This window comes from Pagrus pagrus (assembly GCF_965226575.1).
Source record: "Pagrus pagrus genome assembly, chromosome: 8".
Taxonomy (NCBI): domain Eukaryota; kingdom Metazoa; phylum Chordata; class Actinopteri; order Spariformes; family Sparidae; genus Pagrus; species Pagrus pagrus.
Window position 1 is genome coordinate 34,655,511 of NC_140192.1, and position 23,852 is coordinate 34,679,362.

Sequence of the window (23,852 nt, forward strand, 5' to 3'; positions counted from 1 at the left end):
ATACGCAGTAGAAATACACAGCACACAGTACAAATACACTAGAAATACATAGCACACAGTCGAAATACACAGTAGAAATACACATCACAGTAGAAATCCATTGTAGAAATACACAGTAGAAATAAACATCACACAGTGGAAATATACAGTAGAAATACACATCACAATAGAAATACACAGTAGAAATACATAGCACACAGTCGAAATACACAGTAGAAATACACATCACAGTAGAAACACACATCACAATAGAAATACACATCACAATAGAAATACACAGTAGAAATATACAGTAGAAATACACATCACAGTAGAAATAGACATCACAATAGAAATACACATCACAATAGAAACACACATTAGAAATACACGGCAAACAGTACAGATACACAATAAATACATAGCAAAGAGTCGAAATACACTGTAAAAAAACACATCACAATAGAAATACACAGTAGTAATACACATCACAATAGAAATACACAGTAGAAATACACATCACAATAGAAATACAGAGCCAACAATAGAAATACACAGTAGAAATACACATCACAATAGAAATACACAGTAGAAATAAACAGCACAATGGAAATACACATCACAGTAGAAATACATTGTAGAAATACACATTACACAGTAGAAATACACACTAGCTGTGCATAGCACACAGTGGAAATATACAGTAGAAATACACATCACAATAGAAATACACAGTCAAAATACACAGCACACAGTACAAATACACTAGAAATACATAGCACACAGTAGAAATAGACATCACAATAGAAATACACATCACAATAGAAACACACATTAGAAATACACGGCAAACAGTACAGGTACACAATAAATACATAGCAAACAGTCGAAATACACTGTAGAAAAACACATCACAATAGAAATACACAGTAGAAATACACTGCACACAGTACAAATACACTAGAAATACATAGCACACAGTCGAAATGCACAGTAGAAATACAGAGCAGACAAGAGAAATACACAGTAGAAATACAGAGCAGACAAGAGAAATACACAGTAGAAATACAGAGCCAACAATAGAACTACACAGTAGAAATACACATCACAATAGAAATACAGAGCCAACAATAGAAATACGCAGTAGAAATACACATCACAATAGAAATACACAGTAGAAATAAATAGCACACAGTGCAAATACACTAGAAATACATAGCACACAGTTGAAATACACAGTAGAAATACACATCACAATGGAAATACACATCACAGTAGAAATACATTGTAGAAATGCACAATAGCTGTGCATAGCACACAGCAGAAAAAAACAGTAGAAATACACAGTAGGAATAAACATCACACAGTGGAAATATACAGTAGAAATACATATCACAATAGAAATACACAGTAGAAATACACAGCACACAGTACAAATACACTAGAAACACATAGCACACAGTCGAAATACACAGTATAAATACACATCACAGTAGAAATACACAACAATAGAAATACACAGTAGAAATATACAGTAGAAATACACAGTAGAAATATACAGTAGAAATACACATCACAATAGAAACACACATTAGAAATACACGGCACACAATACAGATACACAAGAAATACATAGCAAACAGTCGAAATACACAGTAGAAAAACACATCACAATAGAAATACACAGCAGAAATACACCGCACACAGTACAAATACACTAGAAATACATAGCACACAGTCGAAATACACAGTAGAAATACAGAGCAGACAAGAGAAATACACAGTAGAAATACAGAGCCAACAATAGAAATACACAGTAGAAATACACATCACAATAGAAATACACAGTAGAAATAAACAGCACACAGTGCAAATACACTAGAAATACATAGCACACAATCGAAATACACAGTAGAAATACACATCAAAATGGAAATACACATCACAGTAGAAATACATTGTAGAAATACACATTACACAGTAGAAATACACAATAGCTGTGCATAGCACACAGCAGAAAAACACAGTAGAAATACACAGTGGAAATAAACATCACACAGTGGAAATATACAGTAGAAATACACAGCACACAGTCGAAATACACAGTAGAAATACACAGTAGCAATACAGAGCACAAAGTAGAAATACACAGAAATACAGAGCACAAAGTAGAAATACACATAAAACAGTAGAAATACACACAACACTGTGGAAATACACAGTAGAAAACCCAGCACACAGTAGAAAAAGATAGTAAATTCAAAGCATACAATAGAAATACACAGTAGAAATACACATCACAGTAGATATACACAAAAGAAATACTGCACAGTGCAAAAAGACGCTTCTCTCACTCTGAAACGCTCTAAATTGACATGAGTAAGTTTCCACCATAAATGAATTAAAGGACACGTGAAACCATCCTTGCCTTAAAATAGATCCAAATTTAGCATGTCCAGGCTAGGAAACTTGTTTGAAAAACCTTTATTCATTGAAATACAACATAGTCTACTTCACAGTTCAAAAACACACGTCTCTCGCTCTGAAATGCTCAAAGTTGACAGAAGTGAGTTTTCACCATAATTGCCATGATATTTATCCAAATTCAACTATTCCTGACAAAGAAAAATCCTTGAAAACGGTCCCTGTATGGTCCATGTCAGGCCCGTGCAGAGACCTTTGGAGGGGCAGATGCTCAAGAAAAAAAAAGGCATAAAAACTATATATATATATATATACATATTAGCAGTAATCATCATGATGATGAGAAAAGAAAAGACATTAACTTACAGTAAGGTACTACCTATGCTGAGGATGAATTTACTTGCTGAGGGAGCTACTCTATCAGGTGAGCTATAGGCCTACATCAGCCATAATGCTGCGTCGTGTCTACCGTTTTAAGAGTTGTCTGCGGTAAAAAAGCTGGCCCCAACCGACTTTTAGCTTTATCACATCAGCTGTGGAGGACTAAACGTGACTTAAGTATAAATAAATAAATAAATGCATGAAGAAATGTATACATAAATGTTGAAATAAATACATAAATAAATAAATGCAGGAATAAATAAATATATGCATAAATAAATAAATAAATAAATAAATGAATAAATAAATGCTGAAATAAATGAATAAATAAATAAATAAATGCTGAAATAAATGTATCAATAAATAAATAAATAAAAGAATAAATAAATAAATGCTTTATATTTATTTCTACATATCTGTACACCTACATTTATTTATTTCTGTATTTCTGTGTCCATATGTTAATGAGGTAGGAGGTCCTAACCTCAGTCAGCAGCATGATTGGTTACAGGAGTGTGCTCGATGCGGGTCGACTACTTCTGCCTTACTAGCAGCGCTGATGTTGTTGGCTACCAGCCCGCCCGCTCAGCTAACCCTTAGCTGCAGTTCTGATTTAGTTATGGCAGTTTTTGTACGAGCAATTGCGAATGAATTGCGATCATTAGCGAACCATGCAACCAACGACTATGTTCAGTTTCGTCTGGATAGATTGATGGATGACTTGGCTCAGCTCAACGCCGGTATGGATGTGCAAACTGAGCTATCAGTGTTAGACGGTCTGGAAGAAGTCGCCCGCCAACTTTACATCCTGTCAGAGACAGAAGAAGGGACCCTTGGACGTCCGTCGTACAATATACCCCCCACTTTAATCGAAGCACACCTTCTCTGGGGGCACACCGCTAAGGAAATAGCACAGGTGTTCGGAGTGTGCGAGAGAACAATTCGTCGGAGGATGGCACAGTACGGAATAAGGTACTCCGGATTGTCTTTTTGTCTGGTTTCCCGTTTAGCTTCTTTTAAAGGTGGCAATATATGTGTGCAAATTCACAGAGATATTTAACTAGCTAGTGTTTATTGATGGTAAAGTTGCTCACCTTATCTCCAAATACCACTGGGAAATATACTGTGTTTATCTTATATAGTCTAACATTAGGTGCCAGTTGAGCATAAAATGCGTGTTAGTCTAAGCTTTTAGTATAAATTGTTCATGATATTGTAGCGTCCCTAAATGAGAAGCTACGACACGTTCAGATGGGTTTTCTTTTCCTTTATTTATCACTTGAACACAGGCTACTGTGGGCCGTAGCCAACGCCAAAACAATAAAACTCGCTGCCTCAAAAGTGCACATACACGCTAACATCGCTCCTTCCTGCATTCACCCGCAGACCTCTCAAACAACCCTGACCTCTCTCACTCTCAGCCAATCACAGACAAGCTATCTCACACACTCCCTGTCATAGGTAGCTGAAAATGACTGACAGGCTTCACAGTTTCTAAACGTGGAACACGTTCACTGACATTAAGGAAAACTCAGTAACTGCCTCAACAAACCTTGGTTTAACACACAGTATCACACAGTGACCTACACATCACTTTATCAACCCAGTCCGTTACAGTATTATAGAACATTTATCCCTACAATAATGTCTCCTTGCACTGCTCTGTAATCTGAGTTTAAGTTAACTAAAAATTAACTAACGTTACTGATATTAATTTACATTAATATGCACTAGGAGTCGGTCTAACAATACTTGATGATATAGGCCTATATGCTTTGGTTTTCAATGACAGATGGACTGGTGACTAACATGCTTATATTACTGACAAACTTAGTGTAGGAGCCAAAATGGGTTTGGCCTGTATTATTAATTGTTTATCCTGCACATGCTCTTTGGTTACTATTATTTCCGGCAATTAACACCTGGGTGTAGATTCACGGCATTTTACCTGTTTCAGTTGCACGGCGGTTCTGGTTAGACAAAGAGGGTGAGTGGGGCTCGATATTTTCTGTTGACCGTTTCGTTTTATTTCCATAACGTATCGTTTTGTTTCCATATACTTATATCATTTTTTGTGTCAATAAACACTTTAAAAAAGTCACTTTGAGTCAAGAATGGATTTATTCGAGCGTGTCGCAGACAAGACCCCACTGAGTTTCTTAGCGGCCTTTTAAATTGGACAATTAGTCGCTACACTTAGTTTATCATATGTACTCCTTACAGGTAGTGGATTTGTGCTGCTGCATTTGTTGATACTGTACATGGGTGCCATTAATTAACATCTTCAGTTTGTCGGATAATCTGTAACCCTATTTCTGGAGGAAAAGTGAACAGAGTCAGATGTGACATTTCAGCACAATTGCATTAGTTTGATACATGATAGTGTTGCATTTATAAACTCATACAATATGAAAGATTTTAACTTAAATTATAAATAAAATTAATAAACTGATAGGTATTTAGGTTATTTCTACAGGACACAGCAGCTGAGTTTAGACTAAACAGGAATGAGGTTTGTTTTAGGTGACATCGATTTAAAATAATCTAAACCTTTCACTGCAGCTAACGACAGAGCAACAGACTCCTTGTGATCATTGTTTTGTTTGTACTGTGAGATAGGTGACATTACTTTTTTGCCTCTTGTGACTTTTTTCTTTCATTTCATTTCATTTTTGATGATCAGAGTCCACAATCTATTAACTCCAATAGAGGACAACAGTCTGGATGAAACTGTGACCCAAATTCTGCAGCAGCATCCCATGTCTGGATACAAAATGATGGTTGGGCACCTGAATGCACAAGGCATACGCATACAAAGTAAGGAATTGTATTTATTACCCATTCATTTGTTCGGGGGTTATTTTATGTTGGGATTTGGCCTACTTGCTGATTTACTCACAATGTGAGGAAACTGCTTTATTTAGTGCTAGTCTTTGTGAATTCACTGCCAGATTGGGGAATGCTTTTTTTTTTTTCAGTACACCATATCTGTGCATTGTTTTGCCTATTATAGGACAGCGTGTCCAGGAATCCATGCGGCGAGTGGATCCTGGTGGAGTTTTGATGCGCACCCTTCAGCTGAACCCAAGAAGGCATAGGAAGTATTCTGTTAGAGCACCGAACAGTTTATGGCACATCGATGGAAATCACAAACTGATAAGGTATCAAAAAAACATTCCATCTCAAAAAAAAAACATCTCAAGCATCCACTTTATTGTAGATTGTACTAATGTAAGATACTTACTACCCAGTTTAGTGTATATCCAGAGCAGTTACAAAAGCCCATCTATCTATTTTAATTAACCTACCAGTGTCACTGAAAGCCAGACTAGGATTTATCAATGGTGGATGGATCAAATTATTTAATTCATCAATGTTCTTGTGCATGCAAATCAGTTTTACTGACTTCTGCCAGCACCAAAATTAAGAGTTACGCTGGTTGGTTCTTTTAACTTTTCACAGTACTCCATTGTAGATTGTACAATGTAGAAATTGTAATCTGACAGGGGCTAAAATGGCTACGACTCCCACACTGTGCACCCAGTATTGATGTCAATATTCCCAAATTAAAGTTGCACTAAACAGTTTAACCTCAGCCATTGTCTTCTTTGAAATCTAATATGATGGAGTACAGTGCTAAAAACAGAAAATGTCAGTGACCAAAGACTAAAAGCTCTACAACATGCAGCTGGCCTCAAAGGCTATTTTTAATCTAAATACTCACCAGAACCTTGTATAAATTCACTTTGCCATGTGTGGGTGTAAATTTTGTGAGCTGGAAATAAATACAAAGAAATGTTGACCTAGAAGTATATCAGGATTTTTATTTATGCTTGTGTGTTAAAGATTTCAGATAGAGAAGTTCTGTTCAAATAGGCTTATACAGTATGCTCTGTGTAAATCTGGCCTAAACTTGCACATAAAGAGATGCATGATACAGGTAGTGGTATTGATCTTAGTCTGTTCTCATACGTATCTATTTCAGATGGCATATTGTTGTGCATGGTGGTATTGACGGCTTTAGTCGTTTGATTGTATACTTGAGTGCCGCCACCAACAATCGTGCAGCAACGGTCCAATAAAGCTTTCTGGAAGCTGTCGGTGTCTATGGTGTGCCATCACATGTGAGGTCAGATAAAGGCGGGGAAAATGTTGATGTTGCACGCTACATGGTGATTAATAGAGGACTGAACAGGAATTCACACATTGCTGGCAGGAGTGTCCATAACCAAAGGTAACATAATCTTCCATTCAAACATTTATCAAAATAACACTTTGTAAAAGATGGCCATATAAACTGACTTAACCTGTCTCCTCAAGTCTATCTTAATACAATCAAGCTTTGTGGCAGCAGATTATGAGCTTTTCAACATTAACGTTAGTGTAAATATTGAAAGAGTTGTTCTCCTATTGTCTCTCTGTAATCTATACTGACCAGGAGAAGATTACTATTCTAGTGTGATTCCAATGTAAGTGATGACAAATCTACAGTCCTCATTCTGTAGTTCAGCTGAACTTCATTCTGAAGCTAATATGAGGCTTCAGCAGTCACAGAACAAGGCGACCCATCACTTACAATAGAATGGTTAGCATTAGATTTTCCACAGCCAGTATAGATGGACAGAGGAACAACTACAGCGACCAAAAACTCTTTCATCATACATGTGGGCATGTGAGCATTGCTTGAAGACAAACTTAAAAAAAAAATCAACTTGTCCTTTTAAGAGATTAAAATTAAACTTTGTCATTAACTGTTATTTAGACTGAATATTGAATACATCACTTATTACCTATTTAATTCAGTTCTAATTTACTGTGCTTATCATTGATGGGAGTGTTGTCATACACCAACAGTAGGTAAAAGTATTGGGTAAAGGTATTTTCCTGTATGTTGTGTCTTTGTTCATTGTAGGTAGAATAAACAGTTTTTCCTTTATACCCATCAGAATTGAAAGGCTCTGGAGAGACGTTTATGTGGGAGTTCTTGATCTCTTCTACACCATCTTTACCAACCTTGAGAGAGAAGGCCATCTCAATCCTGACAATGAAATGCATCTCTATGCTCTGCACTGGTGCTTCCTGCCCCACATACAGAAGCACCTTCAGTTTTTCCAGCGTGGCTGGAACTGCCACAGACTACGCACTGAGGGCAACCACTCACCGCTGCAACTGTGGACTCGCCATGAGCATGAGGCGCAGCAGGGCCCCATACAGGTTTGAATTTATTCAGTAATTCTGTTTTACTTTAACTTTTAATTTCCTACATGGGATATTGTCAACATTATCTCCACTTTATGTCCATTATAAAGTGCATGTATCAGTAGCAAAATGTAACTAATCGTGGCTTGTTGTTCAGGAACTAAATGTGATGGATTTATATTGCCTATCATTGGCACTTTCAACACAATAAGGTATTGCTACAATGTTGTGGTCAAACAAGGAGCAGTGATTTAGAGAGAAAATAATACATATTAGCTCTCAAAATTAATGTATTGGCTCTTGGAAATCGTAGTCAAGCTCTTTCTGATGCCATAGCTGTTTTTGGGGCATATACAGAATCCCAGATGATAAACAAGTGATATTTTAAACTAGGTTCTGTAAAATGAATGAATATGGCTTACAGTCCTGTAGACATATTTACCATAAAAATCTTTAAGACTTTGATTTTGATTGACCCTTAACCTCAGCTCTTGCAATTGCAGGTTGACATGGAGTTTGGAGTTGACTGGACTGGACCGAGTGGTCACCGTCAGCCTGGTGTTGTGGTCCCTGAAGTTCAGCTGCAGCGCTCACTGACTGACCAGGAAGTTGCAAGTCTACCAGACCCTGATGTCCCTCTGTCCAATGTGATGGATGCGTATGTACAAAGTGTGAGCTTATTGTCAGAAATGCTCCAGTAAATCCATATTGCTCAAGTTCTGATAAAGAAGCCGGTATTGTGGTTTAGCAGTTCTGATATTTGTGTTGAATCGCATTCTTATTTGCCAAAAACATCTTTGTTTCAAGTGTCTAAAATGTTTTGTTTTTTTTTTAAGTAAAAAGAATGGTAATGACAGCATTTTTATTTTATACCAGATGTCAAAACTTACATTGTACAATATGACTGCAAACAAACACTTTTTGCAATAAGCAATTTTTTTTAACCATTAAGTTTAAAGGAATAGTTCACCCTTAAAACGAAATTCAGTCATTATCGACTCACCCACATGCTGATTACAAATCCGGTGTAGTTTTTTATTCCTCAAAGTCCAGTTGGAGCACGGCGCTGGTACCCTCCGGCAGTAAACATGGATGTAACGGCTGCAAAAGGCGCCCGAGAGAAAAGGTCCATAAAACTACACAACAACGTCGTACACGTTAGTACACTTTTATAGCCTATGCCGTCGTTTCGAGTAAACTCTGGATGTCGCCACTTCAGGACACTTGGATTGCAGCGGACGAGCAGTATGGAGGAATATTACAACGTTTTTGTGTGCACAGACTGGCTCCAAATTGACAAGATGGCGGCGCTCATATCTGTAATATTTAGGCTTCACTTTTGTACAGTGGGAGTATCTATAAAGTTGATCAAGTTGAATTATCAGTATTTAAATTGAATGAATTAATTACAAAAATATATTTATTTTTTTCCCTGACATCATCTATTATTTTTGTAGCACACTTGAATGATCCACAGTGTGTTTGGAGTTGTATGTTTTTTTTATTTCCTCCTGCAAACATAAACGTGATGCAGCATTGTAAATCGTGCACTGCTCTCTGAGCTTCATCTGAACAACACAATGCATGTATTGACCTGCCCTGACAAAGAGCGACCCTAAACCACAAACTCCCTCTTGTGGTGAAACTCTGGAATTACAATGCCTTACTCTTGTCCTTTGAGCCACAACAATTACCAAACAGTCCATGTCAAAACAAATAAACAAATAAACAAAAAGGGTGTCCTTTTAAGCCACTGTCCCACATTTCTATCGTCCTAGCCCCAATTTGTATCAATAAAATCATACTTGAAAAATCGTACCAACTTGATTTTCTCACGAATATCAAGGTCAGCACAGTCCTTAATATCGATTGTGGCTTCTTCTGGGGATCCACCAAAGAGCACATGCAGGATAGCTGGGCTCAGTCCACCAAAGCATGGCCCATCATGTAGAAATGAATGACCGATCATTCGACCAGCAACAACAAAGAAGTCACTCTCCAAAAGCAGATGGGAAGTGGAGGGAATCCGATGATCTTGTTCCCCTCAAAAAGAAGAGTTCCCCCTGGCACTTGAATACAAAGAGAAAAGCAAAGCATATAGACAGTAATGTAAAGGACATAGATATTTAACTATCATACAGAATTAGTTAAGGAAATATCAATCAGCCACTGAATATTCTGGTTGATCCTGTAGAAACCTAAAGGTTCACAGCAGCGACATTCACATTTACGAAAAAGGTTAGTATTCTCTGGGTATACGTAAAGGTCTGGGAAGACAGATCTGTTTTCAGTCTGGAACTGGTACCAACCAAACACCAAAGTGAATATTTACTTACCAAAATTTATCTCAAACCCATACTGAACATTTTTGACATGATGGTTGCAAAGAAATGGCGAGTCACACCATCACCAATTGCTGGATCTCCTGAAAAAGCAGAACACACGGTACAGACATCAGTTAAATGAAAACTGTAAAAAATATATATATTTTTTATCTTTAGTTTTGTATGTGTAAGCAATTTACCCTTAAGTGTGCATGTCAAGGGGCAAGCCCACTCAACATAAGCCATCTTATAAAAAGAAAGGAGTGCCCTTTCCCTGTCCACTGCACTGTCTCGAAGATCCATGGTAAGACTTAAAAATTTTCCAGTTGCGTGCTGACTTAAAATGGCTTCTTTGAATCTCTTTGCTGACTCTGTAGGATTTGGTGCAATTTGCCAATCTAAAAGTAGTTGTTCAAATGCTCAAATTAATACTGGATCAATTAATATACAGAGTGCAACAAGTTATTGAAATAAATTATGTAATATTTAATAACGTAACAAACCAGGGAAGCCTCTCTCTTCAGTGGGATCTAGATCAACCATCTCAGGAGCAGGCACACAACCCTGAGGTGGCACCGAGTAGTTTGAGTTGTTGGCCCTTGATGTCTCCCTCACCTGTGGCCTCGTCAACATGCTGACAAATCTACCTTCACTTCAGGAGGAGTTGGCACTTTCTGTGGAAACCTCAACCTCTACCTCACCACTGCTCTGTGATGGTCTTGAGTAAAAAGAGGTAATTTTTGTTAGTTTGGCTAGTATATTTTATATTGCATAACACACTCACAAAAACACTGCAATCTAGTAAAACTAAAGTTTAAAAGTAGAAAAGGATGGCCATATATATATAATCAATCAATTCCATTCAAACTCTAAGACTTTCCCTCAAGACCAATATCCAGGATCTATATCCTCCACATTTGGATGCACAACAATGTATGAACAATATGGCTTTTCAGAGGGATTGTTGGCATCAAAATAACTAATATTTGGGCCCACAATAATGAAACATTAGATGTGCGGATCTGTCATGTCTGCCCTGCACTTAGACATGTATAGTTACAATTGTTTAACACACACACACACACTCACTCAAAATGCTTTACACCTTATGGCTGACTACACATGCAGCATGATTTACAAATGTGATATTTTAGTTCTGTAGAGCATACCTCATGCATTCATCACTATGAGCTTTTATGCGTGAAAAAGGGAACTCCTCTCCACACCCGACACATTTCTGAGGTGGTCCAATTAGCTCATTACTGCAGTCTGGTCGACTGTCCTATAAACAAGATCATTTTAAAAATCATCAAAAGCAATAACTATGTGACTGTCATTCACAGTCTGCATTTTTAAAATGGGAACACCAGTCAAAAAGTGAGGAACTTACAGGGTCCAGATTCAGGTTCCTTTGGAGTGGTCGTATGAAAAGAGTGACATGACCAATCTGGGTTTGGGGATCTTTCAGGTGTCTTACATGATAACCCTCATTGGGACAGGGGATGCGGATCAGGTGGCGACTGCGTGTTGTTCCAGAGATTTTGAGCAACTCAAATCCACCCCCTAGTCTGAGTTTTGGATAGGCTTTATACAGAAATTCTTTAAATTCGTTTGCATCTGTATGGCTACCTGAAAAGAGAAGATAATAATAAAATAACAGGTCTAGAAATTACTTATTTTTTAAAAAAAAACCTTTAGCATTTGGAGCATTATTAAGACAAGTTTTTGACAAGCATGTCATGGCTGATACCAACGGATTCCTTAGATTTTCTAATTTCATGACATAACAATATCCTCATGCTAGCTTTAAAATTGAGCCCTCTACAGCCTCTGAAAGACAAAATGCCGGACGAGGAAGAGGCAGGCAATCTCAATTCGAATTAATTCAGTTTGAATCCCAAATTCATATAGGCTACACTACCCAGCAAACATTTTCTCGACCTGCGTCTAGATGAAGACGTCCAGTCAACGTCGCGTCACGTCGTGACTTTAATTCGACTGTTTTTCAACATCAAAAAATAATATCATGGCAAATATGACCTAATTTAAATATGCATTTTAGAGCGGTTTAACTGAATAAACACTGCCAGAAAACGTTTTCTCGACCTGCGTCTAGATAAAGACGTCCAATCGACGTCGCGTCACGACGTGACTTTAATTCGACTTTTTTTCGACATGATAACATTAGGGGGAATACGATCTCAAAGAAAACATATTTAACTGAAAAAACACTGTCAAGAATGATTTCCTCTATCTAGCCTACTGCTGTGTCTAGATGCAGATATCCAATCATGTCGGGACGTCTGATTAACGTCGGGCAGGCAGGTTGATTTGACGTGTATCTGAGGGGCTGAAATGACCAACGTCATTTAGACGTTGTTTCAACTACATATCAACGCACGAATGTTAAAAACTATTCGAAATAATGGAAATATGTTCGTGAATTTAAGAAAATATTGTAGTATCATATTGGCAATGTGGGCTGAAATGTTTGTGATTCCAGCATCCATAGGAACTATTTTTCCTCGCGTAGTTAGCGCACCTAGCGGTTTCCTACGCATGCGCAAGAAGAACTTTGCAGTGTCAGTTGACGAGGAGGAGACACAGACACCTGTGAAAGGTGAGTTACTAAAAGTACTGTAATTTAAAATGAAACCGTGTTTGGTAAGACATTATACGTTTATCAGTTGCATGTTAGAGTTTTGATTTTGTTGCTGCATCGTGCATTGTTACTGTTTTTTTTTGCTTTTATTCGTAACCGAGCGGCGGCTAGCAGCCGAGTTAGCTGCCGTGTGAAACTAGCCCTGAGTTAGCTCACAGGCTACGTGAGGTGCTCGATGCTAAACCGAGCCGAACATCTGTGCAACTCTCGGTTTAGCATCGTTACAGAACCAAAACACTTTAAGGGGCCGTCTAGATGGGCGAAAACGTTATTTTTTCTCTGTCTTCCTCGGCATTGTTTCAAGAATATTTGCATCTAGACGGATCCACCGAAAACGCTGTAGTTCATATGCCAGGCCTATAGGTGTCGCTTGACATACACCAAAAACGGGACGGACCACCATCTGGTCCACGGACATTGATATGTGGCCAGAAATCGTCTTATAACCGGGGTCTAACCGTTGACACCATAGACATATATACATAGACGCCGCATTGACTGCTGCCGCCCACTAGAGCGACGTGCCTACAGGGTGGCCATCTTGGAACAGGACCACTCGCTCCTACAGTGCATTACGTCTATGGAGAAATGATGTGTCTACACAATAAAAATGATCATAAATCGCTCATTTGTCAAGCTATTTTCACGGGGTTTGTTTGTCAAACATCAGACCAGATAGACAGACAGACAGACAGACACACATAAATAGAACAAAAATAACCCAAAAAACGTTCAGGTGTGTTCAGGTCTTTATTGCTTGAAGGCTATTACATTTGAGTATCTTCTTCTTTGTCTTCTTCTTCTTCTTCTTCTTCTTATTATTATTATTATTATTATTATTATTATTTTATATTAATATTACTACTGTTTTTTTTATTATTGTTATTCCAATCATTATATTATTATATTATTGCTATTATTATTATTATTATTATTATTGTTGTTATTGTTATTATTTAATATTAATATTATATTATTGTTGTTATTATTATAATTACATCACTATCATCATCATTATTATTATTATTGAAGACATAGGATCTGCTGTCTACCCTTTGTGAAAAGCAGACCGTCAGAACAGCTTGCAGGAGCTTACAGGACTCATCACGTTCTGTTCCATTTTTTTGAGTGGCTCCCCTGAGGATTCAGACTTTGTTGCATGCTGCAGGACACAGAGGAAAACTTTGTTCCTCGTGGCTGTCCAGCTCCTAAACTACCACCACCCCCTGATCAGTTTTATCATCTCTATGAATAAAGTGATTTGATTGATTCCAAATATTCAAACTAAACAGGCACTTTGAATTATCAGAGGGTTAAGTAGTAAAACTTAGAAAATATTCAAGGAAAGAACAAGAACATTAACACACCCCTCCAAACAAACTATTTATAAGAGTATTTACAACCTGTCATGAATTGGAGCTAAAACCCCTGAAAGAGAACTGTTTTGCACAGTTTCTTTCTTGTGCTGCCACTCTGGTATTTGAGTGATGTAAGTTTTGCAATGTGGTGCAGCCTAATTTTGAGGAACACAGACACCACTAGTTTCAGTAGGTCAGAATGGTGGTTGTCAATGCCAAATTGTGTGTCTTCAGTGTGTTCCCCGAGCAAAAATACATCATCCGTACCAATCTCCTCACGGACCACATGCATGACCACTGACACCTTGGGAGCTTGCTCTGAGTGGACCTGGCGAATCACCCGCTCTGCTGCTCTCACTACTTTGACTGTGCCCTCTTAGGGAATCATGAGCCCGCCATTATTTTTGAGCACAAGTAGGTGGTAGCTCTCATCATGTGAAGAGGGTACGGCATCTGCCACCAGGCTGGCACGGCACACATGGCAAGAGAGCCTTTTTAGAACCTGCCGAACAACAAACCCTGCAATGTAGACTAGAGCATTGTCTACAAGCCCACCAAAGCGCGTGGGCAGGTAGCTGTGGTCACACACAAGGGCTGCAAAGTTAACAAACGGGGGAGGGAGTTCTTCTGCAGTGACACTGTGTCATCCTGTGCTGCCACGTTGCCTAGCCCACTTGGTGAGACACCACACCAGACCATCAGACGCCGGAAGATGCCCTGGAACTGGCCGGCAGAGGGATTGTTGTTCCAGCCCCCTAAAGGAAAAAACAACAACACACACACACTACAATTACACCAAAGATATTTTCTGTTTGTTTTTTAAAGGCTTTAAAATGTGAACTTTACCTGATGCTCTGATCGAATTAAAGAGAAGCTCCAAGTGATCTTGGCTGAACCGGTAGGTGCAGACATACCGCTGGACTTGGAGCAGCTCAGGAATCATGAGCATGAGGGTGTCAATGTTGATCACAAACCCGATGACAGACAAGTATCTTCAAAAGAAAATGTTTTATTTCCCTAATTGTATTGAGACAAAGACACCTTGAAGAAGCACCTAGGAATTTTGTAAAGAGGTAAATTGATTTTGCCAGCAAATCCATCAGATGTGAAACAGCAAAGGGTGACAGGGATAGATAGACAGACAGACAGACAGACAGACAGACAGATAGATAGATATCTTATCTTCTTTTAGGAAGCTGAACCAACAATAGGAACATTATTAAACCAGAACAGGGACAGCTTGAAACAAGAACTTGCAATACCTGACACCTGCATGATGTTAACATGTATCATACATACCATTGTATAGTCACTATTTTTAAAAGACCTCTTAGATTTGTGAAGCGATGTGCCATCTTTAATTGACAATTTGATCAGAAACTCCCTTGCTCTCATCAAGAACACCACTCTCTCCTCCCAATTCAAAGCCCCAAGGGGAGCTTTAAATCCTTTCGCGCGGGGATTGTGGCTGTTCATGACATCAAAGAGCATGTCAATCATCTAAAAACAAATATCTGCATTAACTTTAAGCATCTAAAACCATCTCCATAACAGTGTTTCAACACGTATCATATCAAATGAATACTTATATATTAAAAAAAACAAAAAAACAATTCATTTCAGTATGTAAACATGCAAGTATTTGGAACTTGACTCTACTCCATCTATGGCCCTATGCACATCCCTAATCATTTTACCTCAATGAATTCCGCTGTCGCTTCACAGTCTCTGAACTGCGAGTAGCCCAGGTCCCTCAGCGTGCGGAGAGCCACTGCAACAGACAGACTCAATGTCTGGGCAGCCAGGGACACCTTCATTTTTTGGTTTTCAAAGTGGACATGCTTTTGAGTGACTTTATTTGCAGCATGCAGTCCGTCTTTGGTTTGAACATCGTTGAGATGGATGATGTATCTCCAGCTGATCAGGCCTGTGGTGTTCTTAACTGGGCTGTAAGCCTTCAAAATCAAAATCAGAATTAGAATCTTTATTAGTCACAGCTGAGCTCACCAAAGTACAGACAGGAAAATGTAATGCATCATCACATGCAGTCATAACTATGTAAATAAAACACACAACAATAAAATAGAATAAAAAAGCAAATAAGCCTAGAACAACAATCAGCACTTACCTGTAGCATGTTAGAGATAGATAGATAGATAGATAGATAGATAGATAGATAGATAGATAGCACTTACCTGTAGCATGTTACGTGCCAGTTTCAGCATGTGACAGGCATCCATTGTAACAAACACTCTCTCACCAGTCACTGGATGGGGGGAAAAGGTCTTCAGGGGCTCAAGAGGGTTTGCTTTAAGGTCACAACCAAGTTGGTTGCACATGCTGAGGTTGGTTGCATGCCCGTCCATCGTCACGCAGATCACTCTCAAACCATGAGCATGAAGTTCCTCTATGGCATGGACAACCAAGACCTTCTGTGTTTCTGGTGAGAGAGTCTTGGTAAAATAGTAGCCAACTGGAGCTTTCCAGTGCCCTAGAATGCCTACCACCATAAGAACGAGAGCCTCAGAGGCAACATCGGTCTCGTTTAATCCATCCCCCAAATCCACAAACCCTGACATTTTTTGAGTTTGTGGATTGTAGTGCACATGCTTTTTAATAGCCATGGCATCCAAAATCAGTGTCACCAATCCATATTTAGCTTGGTCTTCTGTGCACCTTCCTCCTAGCATCTCCAACATCATTTTGTTGAGGCCAGGCTTTGCATCCACTGAAGTCAGCCACCTTTGAAAAATAAAATGTAGTAATTTGACCACCCTAACCCATTCAGAAAAAAACAAAATAAACAGAAACTAGCATTCTCCCCACACATTCCCCTCATAGACATCATGCATATGCACTCACAGACACGCACGGACACACACACTCACACACACACTAAAGGGACCACAATGGAAATAAGCTGTCAGCTTTTTTGTGTTTTTATCCCTTTGGCAGCATTTGTGTCGATGTATGTTTCTCAATCTCAATCAATCAATCAATATCTGAAAGCTCAAAATGTATCAGAACACAGTGTGTGATGTGATGTGAGCTTTTTAAATCAGTAATTTTTACTGTCTTGTTTAGATTACATTTACATTTTTTGAGCACATTATGAATAAATACCACACACTAGTCTTGTTTTATACAATGTACACACTTTATTTAACATTTTGGCAGTAACTAAGTTCTATTTGTAGCGCTCACATTTAGTTACTTTTGTACAGTCAATTCTTAATTTCTTTGTATGGGTTGTTTGTATTGGTTGTTATATGTTTTTTGAAATAAAATATTTTCAAATGTACTTATTTTGGGTATAGAACACCCATTTTTCAGAATTTTCCTGCCAGCTCGGTCCCTCACAATATATTTAACAATCAGGCAACATGGAGAAAACCTTTGCAATGTATGGGGATGTGGGAGAGGAAGATGTTGAGACTCTCTCAGGAAACTATATGCCTTTGGACCATGAAGTTGTAGCGTCAGGGCAAACTCCCTCTGCTCTCTGGTGTACTCATGGCCCTTCTTTGCCAAGAGGTCTACCCGAAGATCTGAAATTCAGTAAGCATAAACTTATTAGTAAGACCCCTTTAAATAAAAAGGAAGAGAGTTTAACACAGACTATAAACAAAAAATACCTATATAAAATATTCAAATTAGTATTTCCATTTTACCTGAGTAGCATTCAAGCTTGTCTTTCAGCTCTTCATGTATGAGGTTTTTCTCCCTCAGATCCTCGAGAAGAGTGTGTACATTTTTCTTCGCCCTTAGCTCCCGGAGCTTGCTATTTCTCTTCTCGCGCTCATGGAAATGCTGAGGCAACTCCACTGGCAGGATTTCTTCTGCTTTCCTTGAAGCTTTTGTTGTCCTTGATGGTACTTGCTAAAATTTAAGAAACATAATACAACATTTTTTAAAAAGTTTTTAGCATCGGAAAGTGGACTGTACTTTATTCCTAAACATGCAGCCAGAAAAAAAGTTTAGAAAAGTGTGGTATTAAGTAGCTATGGAATGCTTACATGGACATATGAATCATAGAAATTAATGAATTCATTAGCCAAATGGCACATATACCTTTTGTAAATGAGATGGGAAGTTAAACACAGATGGTTTGACTCCATGTCTCAGCCGAACAATTTGTCCTGTTCTGTCAAAGTCATCTGGCTGGAAGCGCTCACTGCAGAGCAAGGACCTCTCAGTTGCCACAAAACCTTCCCGTTTCACTGCCAGTTCCCATTGTCTCTTTAAACTACTGTCTTTGGGAAACCTTAAAAATATGAGAAAAGTAGCGAGAGATGAAGAATTGTCTACAACAAAAAATAATTCCATGTAATCCCTTCCCATGAACCAGTCTGCCACCCAGTCCTCCCATTAAGCTGGCCAGCTCTCCCTGCCTTTCCTCCCACCAGAAGCTGCCTTCATCAGTTCTTGTTAACATTTCCATGTATCCAACATTCTGTGTTATAAACTGTTTTCTTGTCTGTAACAACATCTATTGCACGTCTGCCCGTCCTCGGTGAGGGATCCCTCCTCTGTTGCTTGATTTTTTTTCCATGGAGTTTTTCCTCAGTGGATGTGAGGGTCTAAGGGCAGAGGATGTTGTTATGATGCCATGTAAAGCCCTTTGAGACAAACTGTTTGTAAAGACGGGCTATACAAATAAAATTGCCTTGCACATAGAGCTAATGATGATCAATATACTGTATTAGCTATATTAGACCGATCACTGCAGTCTGTTTTTTCTGTGTAAAGGGGAGTTGCTAGGGACGCTGCTTCTTTAACGGTTTCTGGCAGAGGGCGCCAGCTTATTGTAGAGACGTGACAGATACTGTGGCTGGTTATCTGTCAATCACAGCGTAGGTGTAGAATGGTCATACTTTGTGCCATCTTCTTCAAATTTGAAACAAGTGTTCACTGATAGTGTGGCTACAGCCCCATAATGCCATTGACATGCTCAGATGAATCACTATCTCTCTACATATAAAAGTAATCTATTTGTGTGTCTCTGTCCCTCGCATAGGCCTGTTTTGATAACTATTTGTCCAATTTACCTCACTTCACAGGTTTATTGTGAGACGCACACCAGGTGAGATACACACACACACACACACACACACACACACACACACTTGAATGGGGGGGCTTGAATGAATATGAATATTTGGATACAGCCTCAGAGCCGTCCGCCACTGTTTTACGCTGTTGTGATGATGCTTGGACAGAGGAGCTAATGCATAACAGCAGCAACAGTGAGGAATATCTTCAAATTCATTCTTTTAGAGTAAATGTATTCCGAAATGGAATTGTCCTTTAAAAGAAAACCTCTAATGTGCTATTGTGCTCCCTGTGTGAACAGCCAGGCACCTGCATGAAAGAGAAATTATGCTTAGTGTTGCCTCTCTGTGTTGTGCCTTTTAAAGCCACAAAGATGTTCCATGTCATCAAGTGTAAGAAACTAAGATTGACATAATTGAAATTACTGAATGGGCTTCATGTGCATGTGGCTATCCTGGGCTAAGCTGGGCTACCATAGCACAGATTGTTAATGCCTACTGGCTTTATTAGGAACCATCAGATTCAGGCTACTGAGTGGCTCTAAGAAGTGGTTCTTTCATTACTCTTTCAACTCCCAAAACAATTTGTTCTTGCCATCTATAAAGTGCATTTAACATCTGAATAGGCGCTCTGTAAATTTTTTTATTTTTTTCTTATGCCCTCTCTCCAGCTGCTGTGAAGAGATGGAGTCCAAAGGCCACAGATGCAGAAATAGAGAGTGTGATTCAGAACCAACTTAAACATGCCCCAGCAAGGAGCGGGGGCAAGGGGCAGACCCCCACAGGACTGCAATAAAAAGGAAGTCAATAAAACATTTGTTCCAATAAACATGTTCGTTTTTTTTTTTTTTTTACCTGAGATTTGTCCATGTACTACTTGTATTTTACAGTATGGGTGAACATTATTCGAGTATTTTTAACTTTATCACAGGTGAGTTTATTTACTATGAAAGTTTTAACCAGGTTCACCATTCCTGTGATATTTTAAGTTGGCAAATGTGAAATTTGCTGGTGTTGTCTATTGGACTTTTTGACCTCTTTGCATTTTAAGGATTTTTTTTGCTGAAATGGATAAGTTAATTTAAATAGTTGCAGATTAGAGCATTGAGAATTGCACATGTATACAGCACAAGAGCTGTGCTTGTCATAGAATGTATGGATGTGGTAATGCCAGTTATGTAGGCACTAGTTGAAACTCGATTTAGGTAAACATATTTTTAAATGCAATACATTACATGTGTATTTTGACAAAGGTTGATATGCTGTCGAAACGACGTTGAAACGACGTGAATTGATGCCGTCTAAGAGCCATCGAAATGATGTCGGTCATGAGACCGACGTCAGAAAAACTGCCTGCCTGACCGACGTTGATTAGACGTCAAATAGACGTCAAAATGTTTGCTGGGTATTAGAAATACACTGACAGGACAAATGTGTGTCAATCATAGACTTTAGATGTATGACATACCTTGAAATGTAAGACGTTTTTCCCCTAAACCTGCTGCAGCAAGTCTGTCTTTGGCGTTTCGGTTGGGGACCAAGTCCGCGTTTTTGTCCACAAGACAGCAGAATGAATGTGTGTAGGAATAAAGTTGGGTGGGCCCAGCAACGGATCGCCGTCTTGCTGTCCTTGTCCCTCCCATGTATGGCCCAAACAGTCTTGAAACCTCGGCTAGGATCAAGTGAAGAGGACATGCTCAATGTTAGAAAATAATATAAAGAGATTGCAGGGGAAATATGTTGGTAGGGATGGGCGATATGGCCTATCACCTTAGAAGAAAAGCTTGTATTTGACTCTCTTTTTAGATTTTTGTGCTGGCATCAACACTGAGTGTTTTATTTGAAAATTAACCGGATGTCATGTTGTTCTTTCGTGTCTGACTTCCTGTCTGCTCTGTGCTGAATTCGGCTGAATTGCTCCACACACTCTACAGAGTATAGTTTGCTGCTGCTTGTCGGACAGCTTAAATCCAAACCACGTCCAAATAATGGATGTCGCAACGGTCTTTTTCACCAGCTCCTCCGTTTCCCTTTCAGCCATGTTTACTCAAGATGACGATGATGCGTTGCAGCCGCGGCTCTACATTTCGCGGGTGGATTGCGTCATCAACATGCATTATTGCGATAGTGCAATAGAATTAAAATCTCTATTGTAGGCCAATTTTGTATCGTTTATATTGCATATCGTTTGTATCGCCCATTACTGTTGGCTAATGTTGATGTTAGCATCGCACACTATAGCAATGTGATCTGTTAAAGCTAATGCACAGCGCCACTGAAAAAAAATCACACATCACTGGCGATAGTAGTTTTGTCCACAGATGGGAGTTAGAATCAAAAACTGTTCCCTGTAGACACCTACCGTCCACTGGGTGTCTGGGTGTCATGCTATGTGACGGCGGAGGTGGTGAACTTGGCTCGTTGGGGTCCTCGGTGCTGTACAGAAAATAACAAAGCAGTGAAAATCATATGGGTACCAAGCTCAATTATTATTAAACTCAACAACTGCTGTTTACCTATACTTGTTACAGGCCTAAACAGAAGAAACTCACAATTTTCAAGCTGGTCAGCCACATCCCAAAGCAGGTCTGCCAGTGGCCTCCTGGTCGAGGCCATTTTCGAGCTGGTTTACAACTTCACAGGGAGGAAGGCTTGGGATCGGGAATCGTTTGCTTTTGTCTGGCTCTCCAATTTGACCAATCATGCTGTTGACTGAGGTTAGGACCTCCTACCTCGTTAACATATGGACACAGAAATACAGAAATAAATAAATGTAGGTGAACAGAAATGTATAAATAAATATAAAGCATTTATTTATTCTTTGATTTATTCTTTTATTTCAGCATTTATTTATTTATTCATTTAGTTCAGCATTTATTTATTAATTAATTTATTTACACATTTATTTATTTATGCATTCATTTATTTATACTTAAGTCATGTTTAGTCCTCCATAATCAGCAGGACTGCATCTTCACGCAGCAGTCGCAGTCACCTCGGTCGTTTTGGCATTTGCCCTCATCCCCCTATGGCCAGACCGTCACTACTCCTGTTTCATAGCGCAAATGCAATATTGTTGCTGTAACGTGCGATCTGTCGGATTTTGGGCCGAGCCCGTCTCTCGCTGCAGCGGCGGGCACGTCGGGGCACGTCTTGGTGGATGATGTTACCCAGGGGAGCCAGGTCATTTCATTTAGGCTGCATAAATTATTATTATTATTTGCTATTTATTATTCTTTAAGGGCTACTGACAGGCCTTCACAAAAACACACACACGCAAAAAAAAAAAAAAAAAAAAAAAATAGTACCGAGACAAAAGGGCACTTTGGGCATCAAGGAGCAAAGGGGCAGGTGCCTTAGTAATTAAAGTTGTACTTTATTTTACTTATTTGAAGTGTACTTTATTGTAAGTCTATTGTAAATTGTTCTAAGGTGTACTTTTAAAAAGTATACTTTGTTTCAAAGCACTTATAGTAGAAGATTAATATTCTTATTAAAAGTGGACTTATTTTTGAGTCATTTGTAATATACGGTTAATATACTTTATTAAAGTGCACTTAATTTGCACTTCTTTGGAAGTGAATTTAGGTACACTTATGAAAAGACTGTAAGTCTGTTTTAAATTGTTCTAAAATATACTTTTACAAAGTATACTTTATTTCAAAGTACTTACATTAGTCGAATAGTATTCATAAGATAAGTATGCTTATTTGAGTCATTTGTAATATACTGTTAGGATACTTCATTAAAGTGCACTTAGTTTCACTCTGTACAGAGACGACACCCTCTGTCCTTCAACTCTCGATTCGAGTGAGGAAAAACTTGCCCCCCAAAAATACCCTTTTAACAGGGAAAAAATATGCGGAAGAAACCTCAGGAAGAGCCACAGGGGAGGGATCCCTCTCCCAGGACGGACAGACGTGCAATAGATGTCGCATGTACAGAGCAGATCAACGAGACCACAATGTATACAATTATAATAGATGGTTGACAGGAATGAAAGTACATAAAGAAGTATTACAGCAATAATAATGAAATGCACATAATGGAAATGTGACTACTAGTAATAACAGTAGTAGTGGTTAACGGTAAGGATAAAATGTAGTAATGCATTACAATAATAGTAGTGAAGCGTATGTAACAGAGATATGGCTAATATTAGCAACAGTAGTGGTGGGTGTCAGGCAGGGCCATGGCAGTAGGCGCATCCACGATCCACGACCCGGGCACGGCCAGGATCCATGAGAGCCTGTAGGACTAGAAAGCACAACTCTGGAGAAGAAGTGAAGTCAGTGACATGCAGAGATGGGGCATGTATACAGGCATAATGTATACAGATGGAGAGGAGAGGAGGAGAGAGAAGCTCAGTGTATCATTTGTCCCCCGGACTGGGCCTATAGCAGCATAACTAAGAGCTGGTCCAAGACAGGCCTGGGCAAGCCCTAACTATAAGCTATATCAAAAAGGAAGGTCT

General features: G+C 38.9%; 1 protein-coding gene and 2 long non-coding RNA genes across 3 annotated transcripts; 1 reads left to right on the forward strand and 2 right to left on the reverse strand.

The window, feature by feature from the left end:
* Positions 1–3,319: 3,319 nt before the first annotated feature.
* On the forward strand, positions 3,320–8,725 carry LOC311261557 (uncharacterized protein). Its single transcript, XM_084360316.1, has 5 exons — positions 3,320–3,756; positions 5,468–5,601; positions 5,798–5,945; positions 7,731–7,998; positions 8,487–8,725. The coding sequence occupies exons 1-5, from the start codon at positions 3,344–3,346 to the stop codon at positions 8,682–8,684; spliced, it is 1,161 nt and encodes a 386-aa protein (XP_084216442.1). The 5' UTR covers positions 3,320–3,343; the 3' UTR covers positions 8,685–8,725.
* A 1,104-nt stretch (positions 8,726–9,829) lies between these two features.
* Positions 9,830–10,669, reverse strand: LOC311260995. Its single transcript, XR_014623077.1, has 3 exons — positions 10,508–10,669; positions 10,320–10,408; positions 9,830–10,052 (listed from the first exon to the last, which is right to left on the reverse strand). It is a non-coding gene; the product is annotated as an uncharacterized lncRNA (long non-coding RNA).
* A 5,875-nt stretch (positions 10,670–16,544) lies between these two features.
* Positions 16,545–22,028, reverse strand: LOC311261295. The gene is made up of 6 exons (XR_014623127.1): positions 21,931–22,028; positions 21,741–21,814; positions 20,847–21,050; positions 18,399–18,591; positions 17,999–18,206; positions 16,545–17,875 (listed from the first exon to the last, which is right to left on the reverse strand). It is a non-coding gene; the product is annotated as an uncharacterized lncRNA (long non-coding RNA).
* Positions 22,029–23,852: the final 1,824 nt, after the last annotated feature.

What these genes read in the sequence shown, in the direction of transcription:
- LOC311261557 (XM_084360316.1), top strand. Translation starts at nt 3,344, where the DNA reads ATGTTGTTGGCTACCAGCCCGCCCGCTCAGCTAACCCTTAGCTGCAGT. An exon ending in GGAAATCACAAACTGATAAG is followed by an intron (nt 5,946 to 7,730) that starts GTATCAAAAAAA and finishes TATACCCATCAG; the next exon opens with AATTGAAAGGCTCTGGAGAG. An exon ending in CGCAGCAGGGCCCCATACAG is followed by an intron (nt 7,999 to 8,486) that starts GTTTGAATTTAT and finishes TTGCAATTGCAG; the next exon opens with GTTGACATGGAGTTTGGAGT.